General features: G+C 46.5%; 1 protein-coding gene across 3 annotated transcripts in view; it reads left to right on the top strand.

Moving 5' to 3' along the window:
* KCNQ3 (potassium voltage-gated channel subfamily Q member 3) overlaps window positions 1–21,089 on the top strand; it is a 354,430-nt gene that overhangs the window by 286,447 nt on the left and 46,894 nt on the right. For all 3 annotated transcript variants that reach the window (XM_035276763.3, XM_035276764.3, XM_078353168.1), the window contains 6 exons: window positions 4,849–4,939; window positions 6,659–6,785; window positions 10,331–10,503; window positions 15,406–15,561; window positions 17,399–17,509; window positions 19,055–19,150. In XM_035276763.3, coding sequence (XP_035132654.1) covers window positions 4,849–4,939; window positions 6,659–6,785; window positions 10,331–10,503; window positions 15,406–15,561; window positions 17,399–17,509; window positions 19,055–19,150 — 754 coding nt within the window. The remainder of the gene's footprint in view (window positions 1–4,848; window positions 4,940–6,658; window positions 6,786–10,330; window positions 10,504–15,405; window positions 15,562–17,398; window positions 17,510–19,054; window positions 19,151–21,089) is intronic.

Here is a 21,089-nt window from a genome sequence, read left to right on the forward strand (position 1 = left end):
TGAAGCCTGTGAGGGGATGTTTGGCTGGAAACCTTGCTTCTTACTTCCAGCAGGCTCAGCTTTGGAGCCTATAAATGGATGCCAGACATGGGTGAGAAGAGGCGGCAGGGATTTCCTGGTACCACTGTGGTCATCCCTCACATCTGCATCTGCAAAAGCCTTCCCTACCTGCTGCTTGAAAGAGCCTGGGTATCCAGCCTGGACAGCATGCACTGGTTCCTATCCCAAGGCCCCTGCATCTGATGCTTTAGTGCCATGTGCAGCTACAAAGTCGGCTTCCTTGTATCAGTTCCTTTCTGCCCTCCCCAACCTGGGCCTTGATGGAAGATGGTTGAGGGTGAGGAAAGAATACTAAGGGTGGAAGCATGGAGGCCATGGAGGCTAATTTAAGGGTATATTCGCTGCTATTGACCTTGACTGGCATCATTTGCAAAGACAACCTGGATGCTGCAGACAGAAAGCTGCTATTGGCTCTCCCCAAGACTCCTGGCCACAAACCCTTGCTCACTCTTGCAGGGTGTAGAAGGGAGGGAGAAGTGGTGGGCAAGGAGCAGAGGAAGGAGGAACAAGAGAGGAGAGGAGCAGTGGAGGAAAGGATGCAGGAGAAGGAGAGGAAAAGAACTCGGGGAATGCCAGGACAATAAGAGAAGAGCAGAGGAAAGGAAACAGTCAAGACTATAGAGAAAGGCTGGGCACGGTGGCTCACGCCTGTAATCCCAGCACTTTCCAAGGACGATTTGGGCAGATCACCTGAGGTCAGGAGTTTGAGACCAGCCTGACTAACATGAGGAAACCTCGTCTCTACTAAAAATGCAAAAATTTAGCTGGGTGTTGTGGCACATGCCTGTAAACCCAGCTGTTTGGGAGGCTGAGATGAAGAATTGCTTGAACCCGGGAGGTGGAGTTTGCAGTGAGCGAAGATCAATCTCCAGCCTGCGTGACAGAGCAAAACTGCATATAAAAAAAAAAAAAAAAAGGTTGTAGAGGAGGAAACTGAAGTGACAAAGGACAGAAGAAAAGGAAGAACAGGAATAATTTGTGAGAGTGGAGAGAGAGGAAACCAAAACAGGAAGAGAAGCAGGAAACCAGCAAGAGAGCGCCTGGGGGCGGCTCTCAGGTCAAGACCAGCAGGAGAATCTCTAGCCTCCGGAGAGTGCCACATCCTTCTCCATCGGGGGACTGCTAATTTGGTCTCTGTCTGAAATCAAGTTCATATGTTAAGGGTAAATTGAAATGTGCGAGAAACTAAGGAGCGTTTCCTCTTCCCAGGTTGAGGAGGGTTTTCTTGATGATTTTGACTGTAAATTAACGATTGTTGTCCTATCTTAGAAAGTGGGTTCCTGAGGTTGCTGGTGAGGCGCACGAAGCGCGGGGCTACGCCGGGCCTCTGCTGCCCCCTCCTGGTCAATGCTGGGCTCCGCAGGCTCCCTGAGAATGGGAACTTGGCTGAAACTGCATTTTGCTGGTTGGCGAAGGCGGAATTATCCCTTCTGGCTCTAAAATCAGAGTATGAGAGCTGGAAGAGAGTTAGATATTCAGCCCCAGCTTTTCCCCTAAGCCTTAAATTTAGATTTCAATCAGCGGGATGGAGATTTCCACTTGGACCTCAAGTGCAGCAGGTCCTCAGGTAGCTTCTTATCTTCACAGTGCTGCTGGCCTCACAGCACAGCCTCTCGATGTCTGCAAACAGCACATCGTCCATTGTCTTCCCACCCCAGGACCCTCCGAGTGCTCCTCTTGCTCGATCTTTATATCCAATTAGTCACAACTCCTGACAAGAACACAGAAGGATGCTCTCTTGGGACCCTTGTAATCTGTCCAGCGCACCACCCTCCACTTCTCTGGTCAGCTCATGATAACGCCGTCCTGACTGCTGTCCTGGCAGAGACCTGTCTTGGGGTAGAGATTACAGATAGAGATAGAGAGATGGATGCATATATATATGTATATGGAGAGAGAGATACATATATATGTGTGTGTGTGGATAGATAGGTAGATAGATATTCAGATCTTCTAGGCTGGGCACAGAAGCTCATGCCTCTAATCTCAGTGTTTTGAGAGGCTAAAGAGGAGGATCTTTTGAGACTAGGAGTTCAAAACCAGCCTGAACGACATAGCAAGACCCCATCTCTATAAAAAGAAAATTAACCATCGGTGGTGGTGCTGGACCTGTAGTTCCAGCTACTTGGGAGGCTGATGGGAGAATCACTTGAGCCCAGGAGTTAGAGGTTAGAGTGAGCTATGATCATGCCGCTGCCTTCCTGCCTGAGTGACAGAGTGAGATCATGCCTCTCTTTAAAAGAAAAGTCTGCCGAATAAAGCTCAAACTCTTCATTTTATCTACAAAACCTTTCATATCATGCTCCCAGCCTGGCTTTTCACGTTCACTTTATATCCCTTGCCTTTAATTTCAACAAGGCCATTGCTAATTGCTGAAATTGTTTTTATTTATTCTCTAAACACATATTGGTTCTTATTAAGTGCCAGGTTTGACTTGTTCACTGAGACACAGAGAGGAACAAGACCGAGTCTCTGCCCTCCAGGAGTGGAGTCTAGCAGAGCCAATACACACATGCAGCCCAGACCTCATCTGGGTTACCCTGCTCTATAAAAGTCAGATGCACTCGGTGCAGATTTTTTCCACACTCCATTAGTTTTCTATTGCTGCATAACAAATAGCCACTTACTTAGTGCTTACAACAACACACAATATTTTAATCTCAGTTTTCATGACGAGTCTAGGCATGGCTTAACTGAGTCCTTTGCTGAGTGTCTCACAAAGCAGCAGTCATGGAGCTGGCTGGGCCATGTTCCTCTCTGGAGCTTGTGGGAGGACTCCCCAAGATCCCATGTTTGTTGATCCTTGCAGTTCCAGAACAGGTCCCACCTTCATTCTGGTCATCAGGCAGGGGCTGCTATCAAGTCCAAGAATCCACCACAGTTCCTTGCCACATAGCTCTCACAGGCCTTTCAAAACACAGAAGCTCACATCAAGACCAGCAGGAGAATCCCTACCCCCAGGATGCCATGGCACAGTCTCATATAATGTAACATAATCATGGGCATGACCATCCAGTTGCCTTTGCCATATTTTTTGAAAAAGTACACAAAAGAGTGACATCTTATCTCTTTTACCATATTCTATTGTTAGAAGCAAGTCACAGGTTCTGCTTGCACTCAGAAAAGACAATTATGCAACTGCATGACTCATTGGAGATTACCTTAGGCCTTTCCCACCATAGGCACAACTTGAATCTTTCCAAGATTTATATATTTTTTATATATATACATACATGTATCCCGAGTACAGGGAGCCGTGTAAAGTCTCAGAGTCCAGCTAAAGACTCCTACTCCTGCCAAATTAGTTCAGCTGTGGGACATAGACCTGTCTCTTACTCCCACGCACTGACCCAGCCATGGGTTCTAGCACCAGGATTGATGCCAACTAAAAACAAAGTCACTTATGAAGCTGTGGTTGATGGCTTGCATCGTTACACCAGGAACTTAACGTTTTAACCAATCTTGTTCTTACAAATCCTTCAGCATGTGGCTAGACCATATCCTCTTCTCGTTTTTGTCATTCCTGGCCCTCAACACAAATCCCCATCTCTAATTTTTGGTTAATTTTTATTGCTAAGTAGATTAGCAGTCTCATGTTTTTAGGGTTGCAACTTTTACTCAATCATATCAATAAAGTATTTCTCTAGACAAAGGCAGTTTCTTCCTTTAAAGGAGTCCTATTTTCAGGTGTTAAGACAGTGTTTTTATTTAGCACATGATGCATGCAAACAATTGCAAGATGCTAATGGGCTGTGGTCCCTGCTGGCGTAGAAATGCATCAAGGTGCTCTGGGGTCCCGGGGATAAGATCACACAAGGGAGTCTGCAGAGAGCAGCTGAGGTCAGGGAAGGCTCTGGAGGCTAGGTGTGATGGGCGGTGCCAAGACATAGCAGGTTAATGATGGGGACATGGCGAAAGTGGGCAGGGAAGAGGACTATCAAGACAGATGGCACGTCGGTCAGAGAGTTTGAGGAAGTTCTGTCATTTGTAGGACCAGCCTGGGTGTGGGGAAGCAGCAGGAGATGACAAGGCTGTGAGGAGCGCAAGGCTAGGTCATAAAAGGCCCACATCCCTTCTTAAGAAAAAAAAATCAAACTTGATTTTTTGCCCATGAAGTTTTGCACCTTCTGCTTATGTACATACTGTTCACGATGCCTAGGGGTCCAGACTCCAGGTCAACACATCAAATGGGGAATGTCCTGGATAAACTCGGAAATGTGGTCAACTGCAGCATAGCTTTGAATTTCCTTCCAACCTCTTGGCTACAGTCCCTCCTGGATGCTCCCAAAGCATGTGAACACGTGGGTCATAACCTCAACCACATTCTCCAGTAATTATTTGTCCTGTCTCCCCCATGAACTAAGGAGTCCTTGCATAATGAGGAATAGGTTTTATTCATTTTGTATCCTTAAAACCAGTACTATGTCTGGGACAAAAGAGGCACCAAATAAATTGATATCAAATTACAATACAATGATAGTTAACTCTTACTGACGGCTAACTTTTCCAGGCACCTGACATGGATTACATCATAGAATAACTGAGGATATGGACCCTTTAATTGTATTCATTTTACACAGAAGGAAACCATGATGCAGAACTGTTTTGTATTTTGTCTAAGAACACACAGGTCATAAGAGAAAGAAGATGATTCTAACTAAGCAAGGTCTTATCTACAGAGTCCAGTGGAAGTGGAAACTTAATCCTGGAAGACAGCGTTCCCCATCTTAGCCTCAGAGCAAGCCAGGACTCAAAGGTTCCTTAGTCTCTTTCTTTCTTCCCCTCTAGGTTCCTGATTGTCCTGGGGTGCCTGATTCTGGCTGTCCTGACCACATTCAAGGAGTATGAGACCGTCTCAGGAGACTGGCTTCTGTTACTGGTAAGATTGCATTCAGGGGTAAACACTTCAGTTGGGCATCCACAGTGATGAAAAGGTGGTCGCCCTTGGGTACCATTATCCCTGGCTGGTTGGGGCTTCTTGTAGTCTCCAGTCAGGTCCAGGCCCAAGGAAAAGCAAAGCCTCCATCACTTGGTAAGGCCCGACATGGTCACATGGGGAGTAAGGAAGGGCATTCTTGGAAAGGATTTGCTGTTCCACATTAGACAGATGGGGAAATAAAGTCAAAGCAAAAACTAGCGCATGTTATTAAATGATAAAAACAGCTTCCCAGTCCTCTACAACTTAACCCAGAGGCATGTTTCATTCTAACACCTGTCTGCTTTTTCTCCCTGGTATCCTACACTGTAAATTCCAAGGATTTCTCATTCTCTTCAACGCCAGGTACAGAATTCCATTTATACATGAAACCTCTAAGTCTCCCCTCCTGGGGCCTCCATCTGTTCTGACTCTCTGTTCTCCATCAGCTGGTGTGATGGAGACGGAACAGGGTTAGAATTCTTGAGCAAGTCACCTAATGTATCCCTGTCTTGATTTGCTCAAGTCTTTGCCTAAAAGATGGAAGTCAGGTGAGAAGCAAAAGCAGACATGGGCTGGGCCCAGCCTCAGCACCTGGCTGAGAGGAGCCTCCAGCAAGGGCTTCCTTCTTCTGTAGCCACAGGACAGCACTGGTCAACTGGCTCCTTGCATGATTGGGAGTCAGCTCTGCCTCCTCAGGGTGACGCCAACTGCGTGGGGTGAGGCCCCATCCTGCACACAGGGAAGTGGTGTGGCCCCCTAGTTAGGGCTTGTAAAATAGTGGAGCCTTCTTCTCACACTGGGCAAGCTGAGTTACCAGAGTCAGCACTTCTTTCTGAGAGCAGGCGTTTGCAATGGCATGACCCAGAGCTGAGACCTCTGTGAGGAATTCTTTGGAAACTGCCAAACTCCAGAAACTAGGCTTCAGGGATTGTCGTGGAGCAGCAATGCCTCAGAGGACCCAGAGCGGTCATAAAAGAGAGAGAGAGAGAGGCAGAGGTGTCGGTGTCTGATCATCAAGGGTGGTGCAGGAGGCAAGGGGGACCCTGTGTCCTGGAGGCGGTATTTTCTAATGCTTAAGCACATGGGCTTTACCGCCTAATTACTTGAGCCCGAGATCCCTTCTGCTCCACTTCATAGCCTTAAAAGACATGTTTAACCACTCTGTGCCTTGGTTTCTCAAAATTTAAGATGAGAATAATATTATCAAACACTTTGGGGGCTGCCTGGCCCAGGTACCAGGCTTAATAACCATTGGCCACAATTAGCATTGCCAGGATACAGGCTCTGGGTGGAGTTAATAGATTGTGTTTCACTGAGAGCTCTCTTTTCAACCCAACTGCCCTTCTTAGGGGCTTTTCATTCATTAAAGGGACCCTTTATAATGATCCAAGGGAACAGAAACATAGAAAAAAGAACAAGTAATCACTATGCCAGGCTTACCAGCATTAAGGACAGTTAGCACATCAGAATGAAGACTGGAGGCCTCCAAACTGAATGACGGGGATTGATCTGTTCTTCTCCCCATCCCCTTCTGCACCCCCATCCCCAGCCATCCCCACCAACGAGACAACCAGCAACAACACAGAAATGGAGTTATTCAGAACTTCCAGATAGGAATCACTAGCTCCCGGCAAGTGGGTCCTGGTTAATCAGTGCCTCTCCATATGCTCTTCCACGCAGGAGACATTTGCTATTTTCATCTTTGGAGCCGAGTTTGCTTTGAGGATCTGGGCTGCTGGGTGTTGCTGCCGATACAAAGGCTGGCGGGGCCGACTGAAGTTTGCCAGGAAGCCCCTGTGCATGTTGGGTAAGTCCTGACCCTGAGCCTCCTGCCTCCTCAGTTCCCTTCTTCTCAGGCATTGTTTCTCTGAGAAAATTTTAAGCAGCTATTCTGGGAAATCACGCAGCATTGTAGAGGCCAGCCCAACCCCCCGATCCTGCCTCAGTGAGAAGGGATGGCCTCACTGTCCAGATCCTCAAATTCCTTCTTCTGTGACTGGTCCTCATAAGGACTGCACAGGACAGGGATTCTTAATTGGCGAGGGAGGGTGTAGCTCTTGGCATTTGGGTTGTAGGGCAGCAAGGAAGTCACAGGGTATAGAACATCCCCAGTCCATGGACCCATGGCACCCCCAGTCACAGTGACAATCAGAGTTACCCATACATTTCCAGATGGGTTGGGATGGAGGCTGTAGGCCTGACACCATAGCTGGCTGAGAATCTACTTCCACAGCATCATGTTATGTCCATTTTACAGAAATAGAAACTGAGGCTCACAGAGCTGAGTCATTTTTCAGTCATGCCGGAAACAGCGGATTCCATGTGTGGTCTTGCTTCTTAATCCAAAAGTTGCTTTGAGAGGTGTCACTGGAATCCTTCCATTTGTGTGCAGGCAGTTTGAGAGTAGAGGAGGTGGAAGCCCTCACCGACCTATTGGTCCAGTGTGGACTAAAATCCATGGAGTCATAGAACAAAATATCCTTGAGTGACGGGTAGGAGTCTTGGAGCTTCAAATCCATGGATGGTTGGAATTACAGGATCACAGAATGTCAGGGCTGGGAGGGCCTCCAAAGGCATTTAGTCCCACCTGCTGTCCTGCCCGTTGCTCCATTCCCCAGCAGCAGCCGTTAGGTGGTCGGTCATGTAGGTTCTGCTTGCATGCCCCCAGGCACAAGGCGCTCACCACTTACCCAGGCGTTTGTCTCATCTTAACTCCTCTGGCTCTCTTCATGTATTTGAGTCTAGACCATTTATTCCTCCTCTCTACTCCAGAAGAGTCTTTTACCAAGAAACAATGTCATCAATGGCTTCAACTTACCTTACATCACACAATCTCAGCATCATACTCCCTCTCCTCTGATCATGCTACCCATTCTTCACTTCACATTTGAAAATTCATTCCCAGGACTGAACACTGAGAAGAGCTGGACCATGTCCTTTGTCCCAGATGCCAGGCTTCTCTTTGTGCAGCCTGGAATTGCATTGTCTTGCCCACTCCCAGCTGAAATCTCTGCCCTATTCCCACCTGCTGCTAAGGTTGGACTTCTCAGATTTTTTTATTGTCAGAACTTTGAATGTAAGGAGGGTATGTGAGTGTCTGTGGGATGTGTGTGTGTGTGTGTGCGTGCGTGCGTGCAATGTTGGAGGATGTTTTTAAATGATTTTTTCATATTTCTTTCTTCTCTCTTCTTTTGCTCTCTTTCAGTATCTAATCCCAACTTTCCTTTCTTTTCTCTCTCCTTTTCATCCTTCCAAGTCTTTTGCAAGTGCAATACAATTAAGCAGACTTATTTTTCTCCTCTGGAGTGACCTATCCAAGGCTGACCAGAAGTTCTGAGTATGGATGATAGCTTTATGATGGATGGTGCCCGCATTCACAGAGACTCCTTCCCAGTTTGAGAACATCCTAATAGATGGGGCCCAGACCCCTGCCGGACAGGTGCCGCCCCCATGGGGCAGTGTCTACTATTTTAAGATCAGCTGTGGTCACAGAGCTCCAGGTTCCCCCTCCCTCCCTCAGCATCACATGGTCCTTGGTTGGTGTTGCTATGTTTTTTACTGTACTCATATCCATTTCTTCCATCATGTGGCCCTATGGGAAATGTTGTTTTTCTGTGTTAGAGAAGAGGACGGTTATTACACCTGTGAACACGATGGCCTTTACATTCAAGGCAGCCTCAGACCCTGCCATTCTGAGTGAAGATGGGTTAGACCTGCCTCTCAGAGCATCTGAGACTACAGTGTTTACTGCACATCCTGGCATTCTTTAGTCTTCTCTACAAGCATTATACATGAATAGCTTTGCACAGATGATCTGAGAAGCCTGGCAAACGATGCAGATGTGTCAGTATCCAGAGGTTTGACCCTAGGTTTTTCCAAAGGCCAGGCACACCTGGAGAACACTTTTATAAGGTAGGAAAGGCATCAGCTTTTTTGGCAAATGTGCCTTGATGGGAGATGAAGAGTTTATTCCAAGCTCAGAGACCAGAACACACAAAGCTATGGAGGTGTATGCTCATTGAACTACACAGGCTTCTGGCAGATTCCCAGGAGCCAGATTACAGAGGGCTTTGCAGAGCTTGACCTTTTCCCAGTAGACAAATATTTCTTTAAGTGTATTTCTATTTCTTGGATCTCTTGGAGCCCTTGCAAAAAATAGTTATGTGGTCAAAATATTTTGGGAAAGTCTATACTTGTATAATTGAGAACCACAGTATATATTCACAGATTAAAGGCTCTGAGAAGTCCTGCAAACCCCATGAATATGTATGATTATTATGTCTCAATGTAAAATTTGATGTCACTAATAATTTTTTAAAACTCATTTAGTGGACTTTTTCCCAAATTTACTTAGCTATGTGGGCCTTTTAACTTGGTAACTCTGCAGGAAAGGGGGATGATAATGGATATAGAAATTGACTGCAACAAGGAAATAGCAAAGAGATCAGTTCCTCCCTCTTCCATACTAGAGAATTTGATGCCAAGAGCCTGCTTAACAATCTCAGAAGTGTCTCGTCCCCTTGGTCCGTCTCTGAAAATGTCTGTAGTGGACAATTTCATGCCATCTCCTGATACCAGCATCCCGCATCATAGGTGCGCCTTACTTCTTTCCACAATCTGCCCCAAGGCCTTCTCTCAAGCTCAGGGAGATCACTAGGCTAGTGTAGCTCAGGTGTGTCGGGGCATTGACAACGCGAGGGGTGGCTTTCAACCAGTAGGAGGCAAGAAAAAGAGGTCTGGCCTCCCATTTTTCAGATGGATAGTCTTGGGAGGTCTGTCTGCAACTCAAAGGACGCAACAGTGACCTGATAACACCCCCTGACATTTTTTTATATTGTCTCTCTCTTTCTGCCATCACTTCTGCTTCCTAAGATCATCTTCCAATAAATTACTTGAACCCAAGTTCCTATCTCAAGTGACGCTTTTAGGAGAAACACCTATAGAAACAGCATCTTAGTTTTGGGCTTCATATCCATAGACTGAGCAGCTGCAGGTCTCTTCCGGACCCCAGAGTGAGTCTCAAGGACCACGCTGCAGGGGACCTTGGTAAATTGCTCCTCTGGGGTCAGCATTGAAGTGTGGCAGGCCCGTGTCCAGTCCCAACCCAGCTCCTTTTGGCCAGGTGGCCTTGGAAAGGCACTCAGACTCAGAGCTTCAGTTTCCTCATCAGTCACAGGAGAAAAATCCCTCTTACCATGTGTGGTTGGTGTCAAGATTCAACAGCAATGATTAGATTGCCCCGGCGCTTGGCACATGCTCATCTGCCAGCATGCAGCACCTGTGATGATGCCATTGCTCTCGCTTGACCTTCCTTTCCCTCTTCCCTCCCACTCTGTCTGTCCTCTCTCCCAGACATCTTTGTGCTGATCGCCTCTGTACCAGTGGTTGCTGTGGGAAACCAAGGCAATGTTCTGGCCACCTCCCTGCGAAGCCTGCGCTTCCTGCAGATCCTGCGCATGCTGCGGATGGACCGGAGAGGCGGCACCTGGAAGCTTCTGGGCTCGGCCATCTGTGCCCACAGCAAAGTAAGTGTGGTGGAGAAGCTACAAGACCACATGGGCTTCCCACTCACCTGTGCCCTTCTGTGGCATCCCTTCCTTTACAATGTCCCCAGAAGTCAGTCATTCTGCCACCCTTGACAATAACGACAAAGAGTAAGTGAAGAAGGAGGAACAGGAGGCAGTGGTGGTCTGGGGCATGAGCAGGTTGGTACAGAGAGCAGGAACAGGTGGGCCCGAACTTAGGTACTAGCTTCACCATATGCAAATTACGTTGGCCAAGTTGCTCAGCCCTCTTTGGGCTTCAGTTTTCTCACTTTTAAAACAGGGATGCTAATGCCTGTTTCTTCAGATTTTTGAGAGGATGGAATAAGCTCATTCAAGGCAACATGCAGTGGGAGGGAAAGACCTGGGAATCACATGGGCTGGTTTGAATCTGAACTCTGCCTCTGTGACACTGGGGAGTTTTGATGTCGTGGTTTCTGCATTTAAAAAATTAGAATAAGAATGCACTGACCTCATAGGGTTAGATGAAGATGAAATACATTGATATGTGAAGAGCACTTAGAAGATACCCAGCTCATAGAAATTGGTCAGTTACAATTATGTAAAGCCCAAAGCGCAGTGTGTACAGCTTAGTGCTTGACTCAAACTAGCTCACCCCATGAATCAGACACTACTGCGGCCCCATTACACTGACAAGGAAGAAAACACGGAAAGAGGAAGTACCTGCTCAAGGTCCCGCGGTGGGATACAAGCCCTAGCAGTCCAGTTCTAGCGTCTGCATCCAGTGGTTTGCTGCTTACTGTGGTGGTGCTCACCTCTCCCAAGTAGATCAGAATCCAGGAGGGGTGGAACTCCGTCCATTCCTTTTCCAAAGTCCCATGTGGTTGAGCAGGTATGGAACCCAAGCGGCCAGAATCCAGTTCATCTGGATTTGTGGTACTGCCAGTGTTTCTTTCCTGTTCTTCACCCAGGTCTTTGGAAGCACTTTGTTTTAATCTTTGTTTGAATCTAGCTGCTTTAGCTGGATTCTGGAGGAATGAAGGAAAACCCCTGTGTCTCAGCTCAGGCAGAAAAAAATCTCAAGAGGAGAAATCAGAAGGAGGAACCCCTGAGACAGATGTTCTTTGGGGGTACAAAGTCGTTTACCTTGCTTCCCAAGAGAGTATCTTTTTGTGCCCTCCGTGGTAGGCTTAATAGATGCTGTTGTTGCCCCACCTAGGTCCCCTTTTAATAGGAATCCTGTGACCACTTCCTCAATAATTACATTCCAGTGTGTCACATGCACTGAAATCCCTTTCTCGGGTTCTGTTTCTGGGGAGCTGGACCTGAGGCAGTGAGCCCTGGGCAATTTGATATTAAGGAGTTTTGTTTTCCTTATTCGTATTAACTTGACCATGCCACCTGTAGCTGGACAGCTCCAAAACATACCCACACAGTTCCTGGTTCTTCTCTCTCAGGGATGCACCTAGATATGTTGAAGGGGTGGTAGTTTCCTATGAGATCGCATCTCAGAATATGAGCTCGAGAGTCAGTCAGCAACTTGGCTCAAAATTCCGCCCTGATACCTTCCAGCCAGAAGGCCTTAAAGGTGTCATCCTATTTTTATGAGCTACCTCAATGGTAAGAATGTGAATCCTCCTGGATGCTCGTGTGAGAAAAGGTGCATTTAAGTGCCAGCTGAGTCGTAGGTGCTGATTAACAGTAACGTTTATTATCCTGAATATGCTGTTCCTCACACACCATGTCTGTACTTTTTAAGTAGAGACATAAAATGGATTGAAAGCGTAAAATACCTGAGAGTCTTTCAGCTTAGAATGCAGTATCTTGCCATCTGTGTTGTATTTTTGTACGTGCTACCTCTGGCAGCAGAATAAGTGAGGTCAGAGCATCCTTTACAGGGCCCTTTCTTCCTCCTGACCTTGTATTTTATCTTTTATCAAAGGACATGTTCATAACACCTCTACGGGTTGAGTCATAACCTGTATCCATGGAGCTAAGTTGATCCACAGTCCTGGTTAACATTGGTGCTAAAAATTGCTGGTTTAGGCCCTTGCTTCTGTTCCTCCAAATTATAATAGACCCCCAAATTATAATAGACAGGTGCTGTCTGCTAGCTTTTGCCATGTAATTTTAATAGACTGTTGGAAGTTTGTTTTATAATTCCTTAGTAAATAGGGGCTTGTACTGCAGCCAGACCCCACTGAGGCAGAGACTCTTTCCCGGGGGTGGGAAAAGGCTCTGGAGCAGAGCTCTCTGCACACAGACTTAGATCGGCAGGCTCTAGTTAGACTCCAAAGTACATGTGAGTCCTCCTAAAGGCCTGTGCTGCCAGAGCTGGGAGGAAGCTCTTCCCCAACGGAATCACCAATGGCACTGGCAAACGGACATTTATCAATACATTTCTTCATTCATTTATTCACTGTACTCTGGGCCAGGTTCCATGCCCGACTCTTCTGGGCACTCAAAGATGAAAAGTGGGAGTCTCTGTTGCACAGGGTTAAACTTTCGAAGTTAATGCTTTCACTAGTTAGGATAGGTCAGGTTCTGCTTCCAGCATAAATGAACCCTAGAGCTCCCACCACCCAGCACAAAACCTAGATGTCTTCTGGCTTACGCTGTATCTGATGAGTGCTGGGTGGGCCTCGTCTGTCTTGAATATGAGGACTTGAGTTACCAAGACAGGGAACCTGGTATCTGTTCCTGCAGAACAGATTTAAGGGACAAGGAGGGATTCACTCCTATCACTTTTCCATTTTGGCTGGACCCCAGTCCTTTTGCCTCAACTTGACAGCAGAGGAGCCTCAGCAGGTAGAGAAGCTGGTGGATGTTGGGGAACAGTCAGGTTCTGCCACAGAGCTGCTGGCAAAAAGTGTGTAAAGTCAGAATTATTTTGAATAACTGCAAGGTAAATGACTACAAAGTATAGAATTATGAAATTTTTCACTCTGTATTGCTGACTGTTACGCCATCTCTTACTAACCCAGAACTGTCAGTTTCTCGGGTCACACGTAAACAGACAATTATTTTCTTTGGTTAAGTCTCAGATGAAACTTCTGACTTGCATTCGGGGGCCAGAGGGTATGAAAAAACATGTAAGCACAAGAACCACACCCCACAGGCAAGAGGCTTACGCTCAGGCAGTCACTGGGGAAAGATGAGCCCATGTACCTTTCCCTTCTCAAATTCCCCGCAGCACAGGACCTCGCTCGCCAAGGGGAATGGCTGGCTGTGTTGCCTGTATCATCTAAGCGAACCCCTCTGCTGTAGACCAAACTCATACCAGTGCAATGTGTATGTGATGCTCTGGGCAAGGCCTGAGCATAATAATAAATGAGCATAAAAAATATTGGAGACTTGGAGAAGTATGTCTAGAAAATGGGGAGGGAATAGAGGAAACACAGCTGAACTCTATCTTTCATCGGGGGAGTGAACATCTAGAAAAATTTCACAGTGTAAGTGACATGAGTCTGAAGATGACTCCACGCTCTTTGGTTGGTCTCATTGCGGGAGGGCAGTTCAGACTACAGGGCCCATGTGAGCCAAGCCCTGCAGGGAGGCAGGAAGCAACCTTGTTGGGAAGATTCTGCTGGCCCAGAAGGGCCAGCTGACTGACCATAGGTAGTCAGATATAGGAAGGATATCAGTGTGAACAACTTTGTTCTCTGAGATGACTCAGCAAGAATGATGGACAGGCTTAAATCTCCAGATTGTGTTAACCAATGACCTTGCCTTTCTTCCTGCCCAACATCCTATAATAAATCTTGAAACTGGAATAGAATGAGAGAAAGAGAGAAAGTTGGAGCTGGAAGGAGCATTAGGTCTTGTCTCCATTAGGGGTTGGAAACTTCAGCGGCTTCCATCCATACCATCCTTGCTATTACTTAACTCTTTCCATTAAATCACTTTACTCTTGTTTACTTAGTCACATGTCCTGGTCTATTATGGGATAATATCTACGAAATCTCAGGCTTTATGCCTTCTTTTGCTACTTTTACATAGCCTCTAAATCAGTATTTAACATAAAGCTGCATTTCACTAGTGGCACAGATGATGCTTTCAGGAACTCTGTGGTTCAGTCCCTTCATTTAAAAAAGGAGGATACTGGCTGGGTGCAGTGGCTCACACCTGTAATCTCAGCATTTTGGGAGGCCGAGGTGGGTAGATCATGAGGGAAGATGTTCCAGACCAGCCTGACCAACATGGTAAAACCCTGTCTCTACTAAAAATACAAAAATTAGCAGGGCATAGTGGCGTGCACCTATCATCCCAGCTACTCAGGAGGCTGAGGCAGGAGGATCGCTTTAACCCGGGAGGCAGAGGTTGCAGTGATGCATTGAGCCAAGATTGTGCCCTTGCACTCCAGCCTGGGTGACAGAGCAAGACTCCATCTCAAAAAAAAAATTTTTAAAAGAAGACACTAATGGGAGAAAAAGATAATTTGCCCATGGCTGCCCCTAAACTGGTGGCAGGGCTGGGTTCCTATCCACAGCCCTGTCCACTATGCAGTGCTGCCTCTTGCTTGCTGCTGCTTTCCTGGTTGTACTAAGCTTTCTCCTTGCTCTGTGCAGTCCTGCACAGACCCTAGTCTCCTGAGTCCTGAGACTTGTCTCAGAGGCAGCAGCCACTGCCTCCTGCCTTCTTGCCTTCCTCTGAAGCCTCTTGAACAGTGATATTGAAGTGGCCCCAGGCTAAAAATCTTCCTCTCTCCCTGGAGCCATACACTTGTCCTGTTAATTAATGATGAAATAATTACCACATGACTGATCCCATTTTAGTGATGGAAGATGAGGATCAGAGAAGGTGAGTGATTTGGCCACAGTCACAGCTGGTAAACTTGGACTCTAGCTCCAGTGTGCCTGGCTCCAGCATCCACTCAATGACTCCCCAGTGACCACTTTTCATGTCCACTGTTCATTCTTTCAGGAACTCATCACCGCCTGGTACATCGGTTTCCTGACACTCATCCTTTCTTCGTTTCTTGTCTACCTGGTTGAGAAAGATGTCCCAGAGGTGGATGCACAAGGAGAGGAGATGAAAGAGGAGTTTGAGACCTATGCAGATGCCCTGTGGTGGGGCCTGGTGAGTCACTACCTTGGTGGCCAACTCTGTGGGATTGACTGTCAGGCAGAGAGAGGTGGAGGGCATGACATGAGCATGCTCAGCCAGGCAGCTGCATTCTGCAGTCAGAGGTAAGAGCTAGACCTCTTTCTGCTCTGAACCTGCTAACAGGAAACTCTCCCTCAGGGTGTACGCTTGGAATTGACTTTTCTCTAGTGTTTATAAGAAGTGGGGGCTTAGAACAGCCTGGTTGCATGGTTGTTTAGGAACCTAGCCTTATTAGTCACAGGCTATTATCAGCCAAGCCATGCATGTGCAAACAAACCCAGTGACAGATACACACATGGGCACACATAGACCTGCATGCGCACAACCCTACACCCACAAGGGCACACAATACTAAAGCTGGCATTCACTAAAGGCCTACTTTTTGCCAGAGCATCTCTCTGGGTGCTTTACTTTCACTAACCTACTTTAAACTCAGACAACTTCTATCGTTAGCTCCTTGTATTAGAGAAATGCAAATCAAAACTACATTGAGATACCATCTCATGCCAACTAGAATGGCAATCATTAAAAAATTTGGAGACAACAGATGCTGGAGAGGATGTGGAGAAATAGGAACACTTTTACACTGTTGGTGGGAGTGTAAATTAGTTCAACCATTGTGGAAGACAGTGTGGCGATTCCTCAAGGACCTAGAAATAGAAATTCCATTTGACCCAGCAATCCCATTACTGGGTATATATAACCAAAGGATTATAAATCGTTCTACTATTAGGACACATGCACATGAATGTTCATTGCAGCACTGTTTACAGTAGCAAAGACCTGGAATCAACCCAAATGCCCATCGACGATAGACTGGATTGGGAAAATGTGGCACATATACACCATGGAATATTATGCAGCAATCAAAAACGATGAGTTCGTGTCCTTTATAGGGACATGGGTGAACCTGGAGAACATCATTCTCAGCAAACTGACACAAGAACAGAAAATGAAACACCACATGTTCTCACTCATAGGCAGGTGTTGAACAGTGAGAACACATGGACACAGGGAGGGGAGCATCACATACTGGGGTCTGTTGCGGGGAATAGGGGAGGGACAGCAGGGGGTTGGGAGTTGGGGAGAGATAGCATGGGGAGAAATGCCAGATATAGGTGAAGGGGAGGAAGGCAGCAAATCACACTGCCACGTGTGTACCTATGCAACTATCTTGCATGTTCTTCACATGTACCCCAAAACCTAAAATGTAATAAAAAAATGGGAAAACTAAGGTATGAAAAGGTTAAGTAACCTCAAGGTCTTTCAGTCAATAAGTGGATAATGTGGGATTTGAAGTCAGACAGGCTCTGGAAACCACACTGTCAGCTGCTCTGATAATCCTGCCTTTCACATGCCTAAGTACACATATACTGATAACATAACCATGTAAACACAGAAATATACTAAACACACCAGAACAGACACATGCATATATATACTCACACAAACACACACATACACAATACATACAGATATACTCACAAGCACACATATATTCACACACATGGCTATACATAAAATTACAAATTTGCAAATATACACAGGAATGCTCATGTACATACACGTTTGCAATTATTGAAATGTTTGTTGACTGGTTGTCTAAGGTAGGAAATCCTTAACTTATCAACAAGTCTCAAGGCTTCCTCATGAGTTAGTAGGTACTTGGTGTCTTTTCTCCTAAGGGAAACTCGTTATAAATGGGAGCATTGCCCAAGCTGGTAGAGAGGCTTATAGGTGGAGCTCAGCTGACATGTCCCTCATACTCCTCTCCAGGGGGTACTCCATGTCTGAACTCTTCTCTCTTCAGATCACGCTGGCCACCATTGGTTATGGAGATAAGACACCCAAAACGTGGGAGGGCCGTCTGATTGCTGCCACCTTTTCCTTAATTGGCGTCTCCTTTTTTGCCCTTCCAGCGGTAAGTATCTTTGATATATGACATTCCAGTGTGACTTGCAGGACCCCTTACAGCCTGGCTCCTGCTCAGCTTGCCAGTCTCATCTTCTGTCCTCTCAGGCCCTATCAACTCCCTAGCCAGTCTCTTAAGCATGATGATTCTGCCTTTCTGCCACGGCCCCTGTTGCTTTCCTTTGCCAAATATTTCTTTGCACATCAACTCCTCTTTCAATGCTGCCTTCTTTAGGCTGAGTTAGTTGCTCTGGGCATAACTCTGGGGATCATTCTGTAAAGGTGTTTCTGGCCCTGTGCTAGGATTACAAATTTCCAGATCTGCCTCCCCAAGAGGACTGTGAACTCCTTGGGTGCTGAGATTATATTTTTTATTCATGCATTCTGAGTGCCTTGCACAGAGCAGGTCCTTCATATATGTGAGCTCCCTTCTCTTGTCCTGTTACCTACTGGCTTATGTAAAAAAAAAAACATTTCCCTCAAGAATAAGCCTTGACCTATGATAGAATAACCTCCCCAAAGCCAAGTGTCCAGACATGTAATAACAATGAAAACAGACTGCATTTATTGAAGTCACTATGTGCCTAAATCCTGCCAAATGCTTTACCCACATCATTTCATTTCATCTTCATGGCAACGTTATGGGTCGGGTGCTGTTTTTATCTCCATTTTTCAAATGTGAAACCCTAGACTTAATTGAGTAAGTAAATTTTTCACAGTCACAAGGCTATTGGGCTGTAGAGCCAGGAATCCCAAGTCCACTAGTTCTAAAACCTAGCTCTTAATCACGATGCTTGAAAAAAACCTTTTTGAGTAACCATCTCCCTGCCACCCACTTCATCGTCCATTCTTTCACTGGTGATGTTCTTTCTCTATTCACAGCCCTACCTTGTCTGTTTTTCTTTTCTAAGCTATTTGACATTGAGCAAATGACCTTCCTGAATCTCAGTTTTCTCATCAGCGAGTCAGGGACATAGGAATGTTACAAGATCTTCAAGTATTCTTTCAACTTGAAAAGTGTGTGTTTCTATTCGCTTAATCCACAGGCATGTCTGACCTGAACGTCAAAACAGATCCCAATTCTGGGAAGTTCTGGCTATAGTAAAAGCATCAAACAACGGTTCAAGCAGCTAAAATATTTTTAAAACTCAGTTAACATTACTGGGCATCTATTTTGTGCAATACCTTTTGTTATGCAGTTTATACACATTATCTCACTCTTTTCTTAACAAAATCATGCATTAGGCATTATTATCCCATCTGTCTATAGAAGACCCCAAGATGCAGCAGGGCTAAGGGGCCTGCCCAGGGTCTCATTCCTGCAAAGTGGCAGAGTCAGAATTGGAATCCAGGTCTTCCTAACTTCAAGGCTTACTTAACCAAGTTCCCTATGCTCTTCAAGAGAAGGAAGGGCTCTTTCCCCCTTTCTTTGTACAGTGTTGTCACCACAGGGACTTGGAATGCAATTGAGCCCTACAGCCCCCATTACCCTGGCAATGGGGCGGGAATGCTAGAAGAGTCTAGCTGAGGGCTGACTGCCTGCCTCTCCCTCCAGGGCATCCTGGGGTCCGGGCTGGCCCTCAAGGTACAGGAGCAACACCGTCAGAAGCATTTTGAGAAAAGGAGAAAGCCAGCTGCTGAGCTCATTCAGGTCTGTCTGCCTGGAAATGAACTGGAATGGGATTAAAATCCATGCATGTGCACATACTTGTGTGTGTGTATGTGTGTGCATGTGTGCACATGTGGAGGGGACATACTCATGAACTGGGACAGGACCCAGGATTCTGTGTGTTTCTGTGTGTCTTATGTGTACCTGTGTGTGTGTGTGTGTGTGTGTGTGCGTATTAGTGCACATGCTTACTTGTGGAGGGCTATGGGCATTTCTTTTTTTTTTTTTTTTTTTTGAGACGGAGTTTCACTCTTGTTACCCAGGCTGGAGTGCAATGGTGCGATCTCAGCTCACCGCAACCTCCGCCTCCTGGGTTCAGGCAATTCTCCTGCCTCAGCCTCCTGAGTAGCTGGGATTACAGGCATGCGCCACCGTGCCCAGCTAATTTTTTGTATTTTTAGTAGAGACGAGGTTTCACCATGTTGACCAGGATGGTCTCGATCTCTTGACCTCGTGATCCACCCACCTCGGCCTCCGAAAGTGCTGGGATTACAGGCGTGAGCCACCGCACCCGGCCCGGCTATGGGCATTTCTACTTCACCTGTCCTATTGTGTACTGAAGGTGACAATCCTGTCTCTCTCTCATTCAGTTTCTAAGCCAAACAAGAAATAGACACAGAACTCAGAGATCAGTCCATTGGGTTTTTTTTGTTTTTTTGAAGCTCTGTTGTCCAGGCTGGAGTGCAGTGGTGTAATCATAGCTCACTGTACCCTCCATCTCCCAGGCTCAAGCGATCCTCCCATCTCAGCCTCCTGAGTAGTTGAGACTACATTCATGCACCTCCACACGCACCACAAGGTGCACCACCAGACTCGGTTGACTTTTTAAATTATTTTTTTTAGAGTTGAGGTCTCAGTATGTTGCCCAGGCTGGTCTCAGATTCTTGCACTCAAGCCATCCTCCTGCTTTGGTCTCCCAGAGTTCTGGGATTACAGGCATGAGTCTTGGCACCTGGCCTCAGCTTTTTTACTGATGTTGTGTTGGAGATGAGAATTGGCTTGGACCTGGGGCTGTACTAAGCTTTCTTCTGCTGCTTCCCCTCATATTTGACCTAGGGACCCATAGGGAAGAATCAGCCTAAAGTCCAAGTGCTTAGCCAATCAGCTACAAGGAGAATGGTCTGTCTCACATCTGCCAAGCAGAGAGCCCATAAGCCAAGAGAGAAAGAGAAGGATGACTTACATGTACAAAATATTAAACCACTTTTCCCATTTGTCTTGCCCAGTAGATAACCATGGACCAGAGGCTGTTGGACATGCATCTGCCAGCCTTCCATCTCCATTATTAGTCCCACATGGGCTGGGGGGTTTGGAGAGCAGTTAGAGGTGATGAGAGAGGCAGACGTGTTCCCTCTTATACTTCAAAGAGACTTCCTGCTTTGTTTTAGTGGGCCGTTGGGAGGATGGGGGCACAGTGCATAGGAAAGCAGAGTGTCCTATCTACAGCTGCCTGCATGCAAGGGCACAGCCACTCACTTGTGAGCTTTGTCCAGTTGTAGCGAGTGTCTCTGTGGGTCTGTGGGCCTGTCTCAAGATGGTGCATGATGTCATCCTGCATACTGTGGTTTCTAGGCCAGTCCCACTTTCCAAGAGTTAGTCCCATTAACTCCCCACACCCCAAACATTAGAGCATCCTAGAGATTCTAGGATATTTGTGTCAAAGCCTCCTCTCCTAGGCTCTCTCTTGCATCTAGAAATGGTATAAAAGACTGTCTGTTCTCATGTCTATTTGACTGAGAAGTCTCAGGGAACTTTCTGGAAAGAGTAGTACTTGTTTCTCTTTTGTCCTATTTAATTTTTTACCTTTTTTGAGACAGGGTCTCGCCTGACAACCCAGGCTGGAGTGCAGTGGTGCAATCACGGCTCACTGCAGCCTCAATCTCCTGGGCTCAGTTAATCCTCCCTCCTCAGCCTCCCAGGT

The sequence above is a fragment of the Callithrix jacchus genome, chromosome 16 (genome assembly GCF_049354715.1).
Source record: "Callithrix jacchus isolate 240 chromosome 16, calJac240_pri, whole genome shotgun sequence".
Lineage (NCBI taxonomy): Eukaryota > Metazoa > Chordata > Mammalia > Primates > Cebidae > Callithrix > Callithrix jacchus.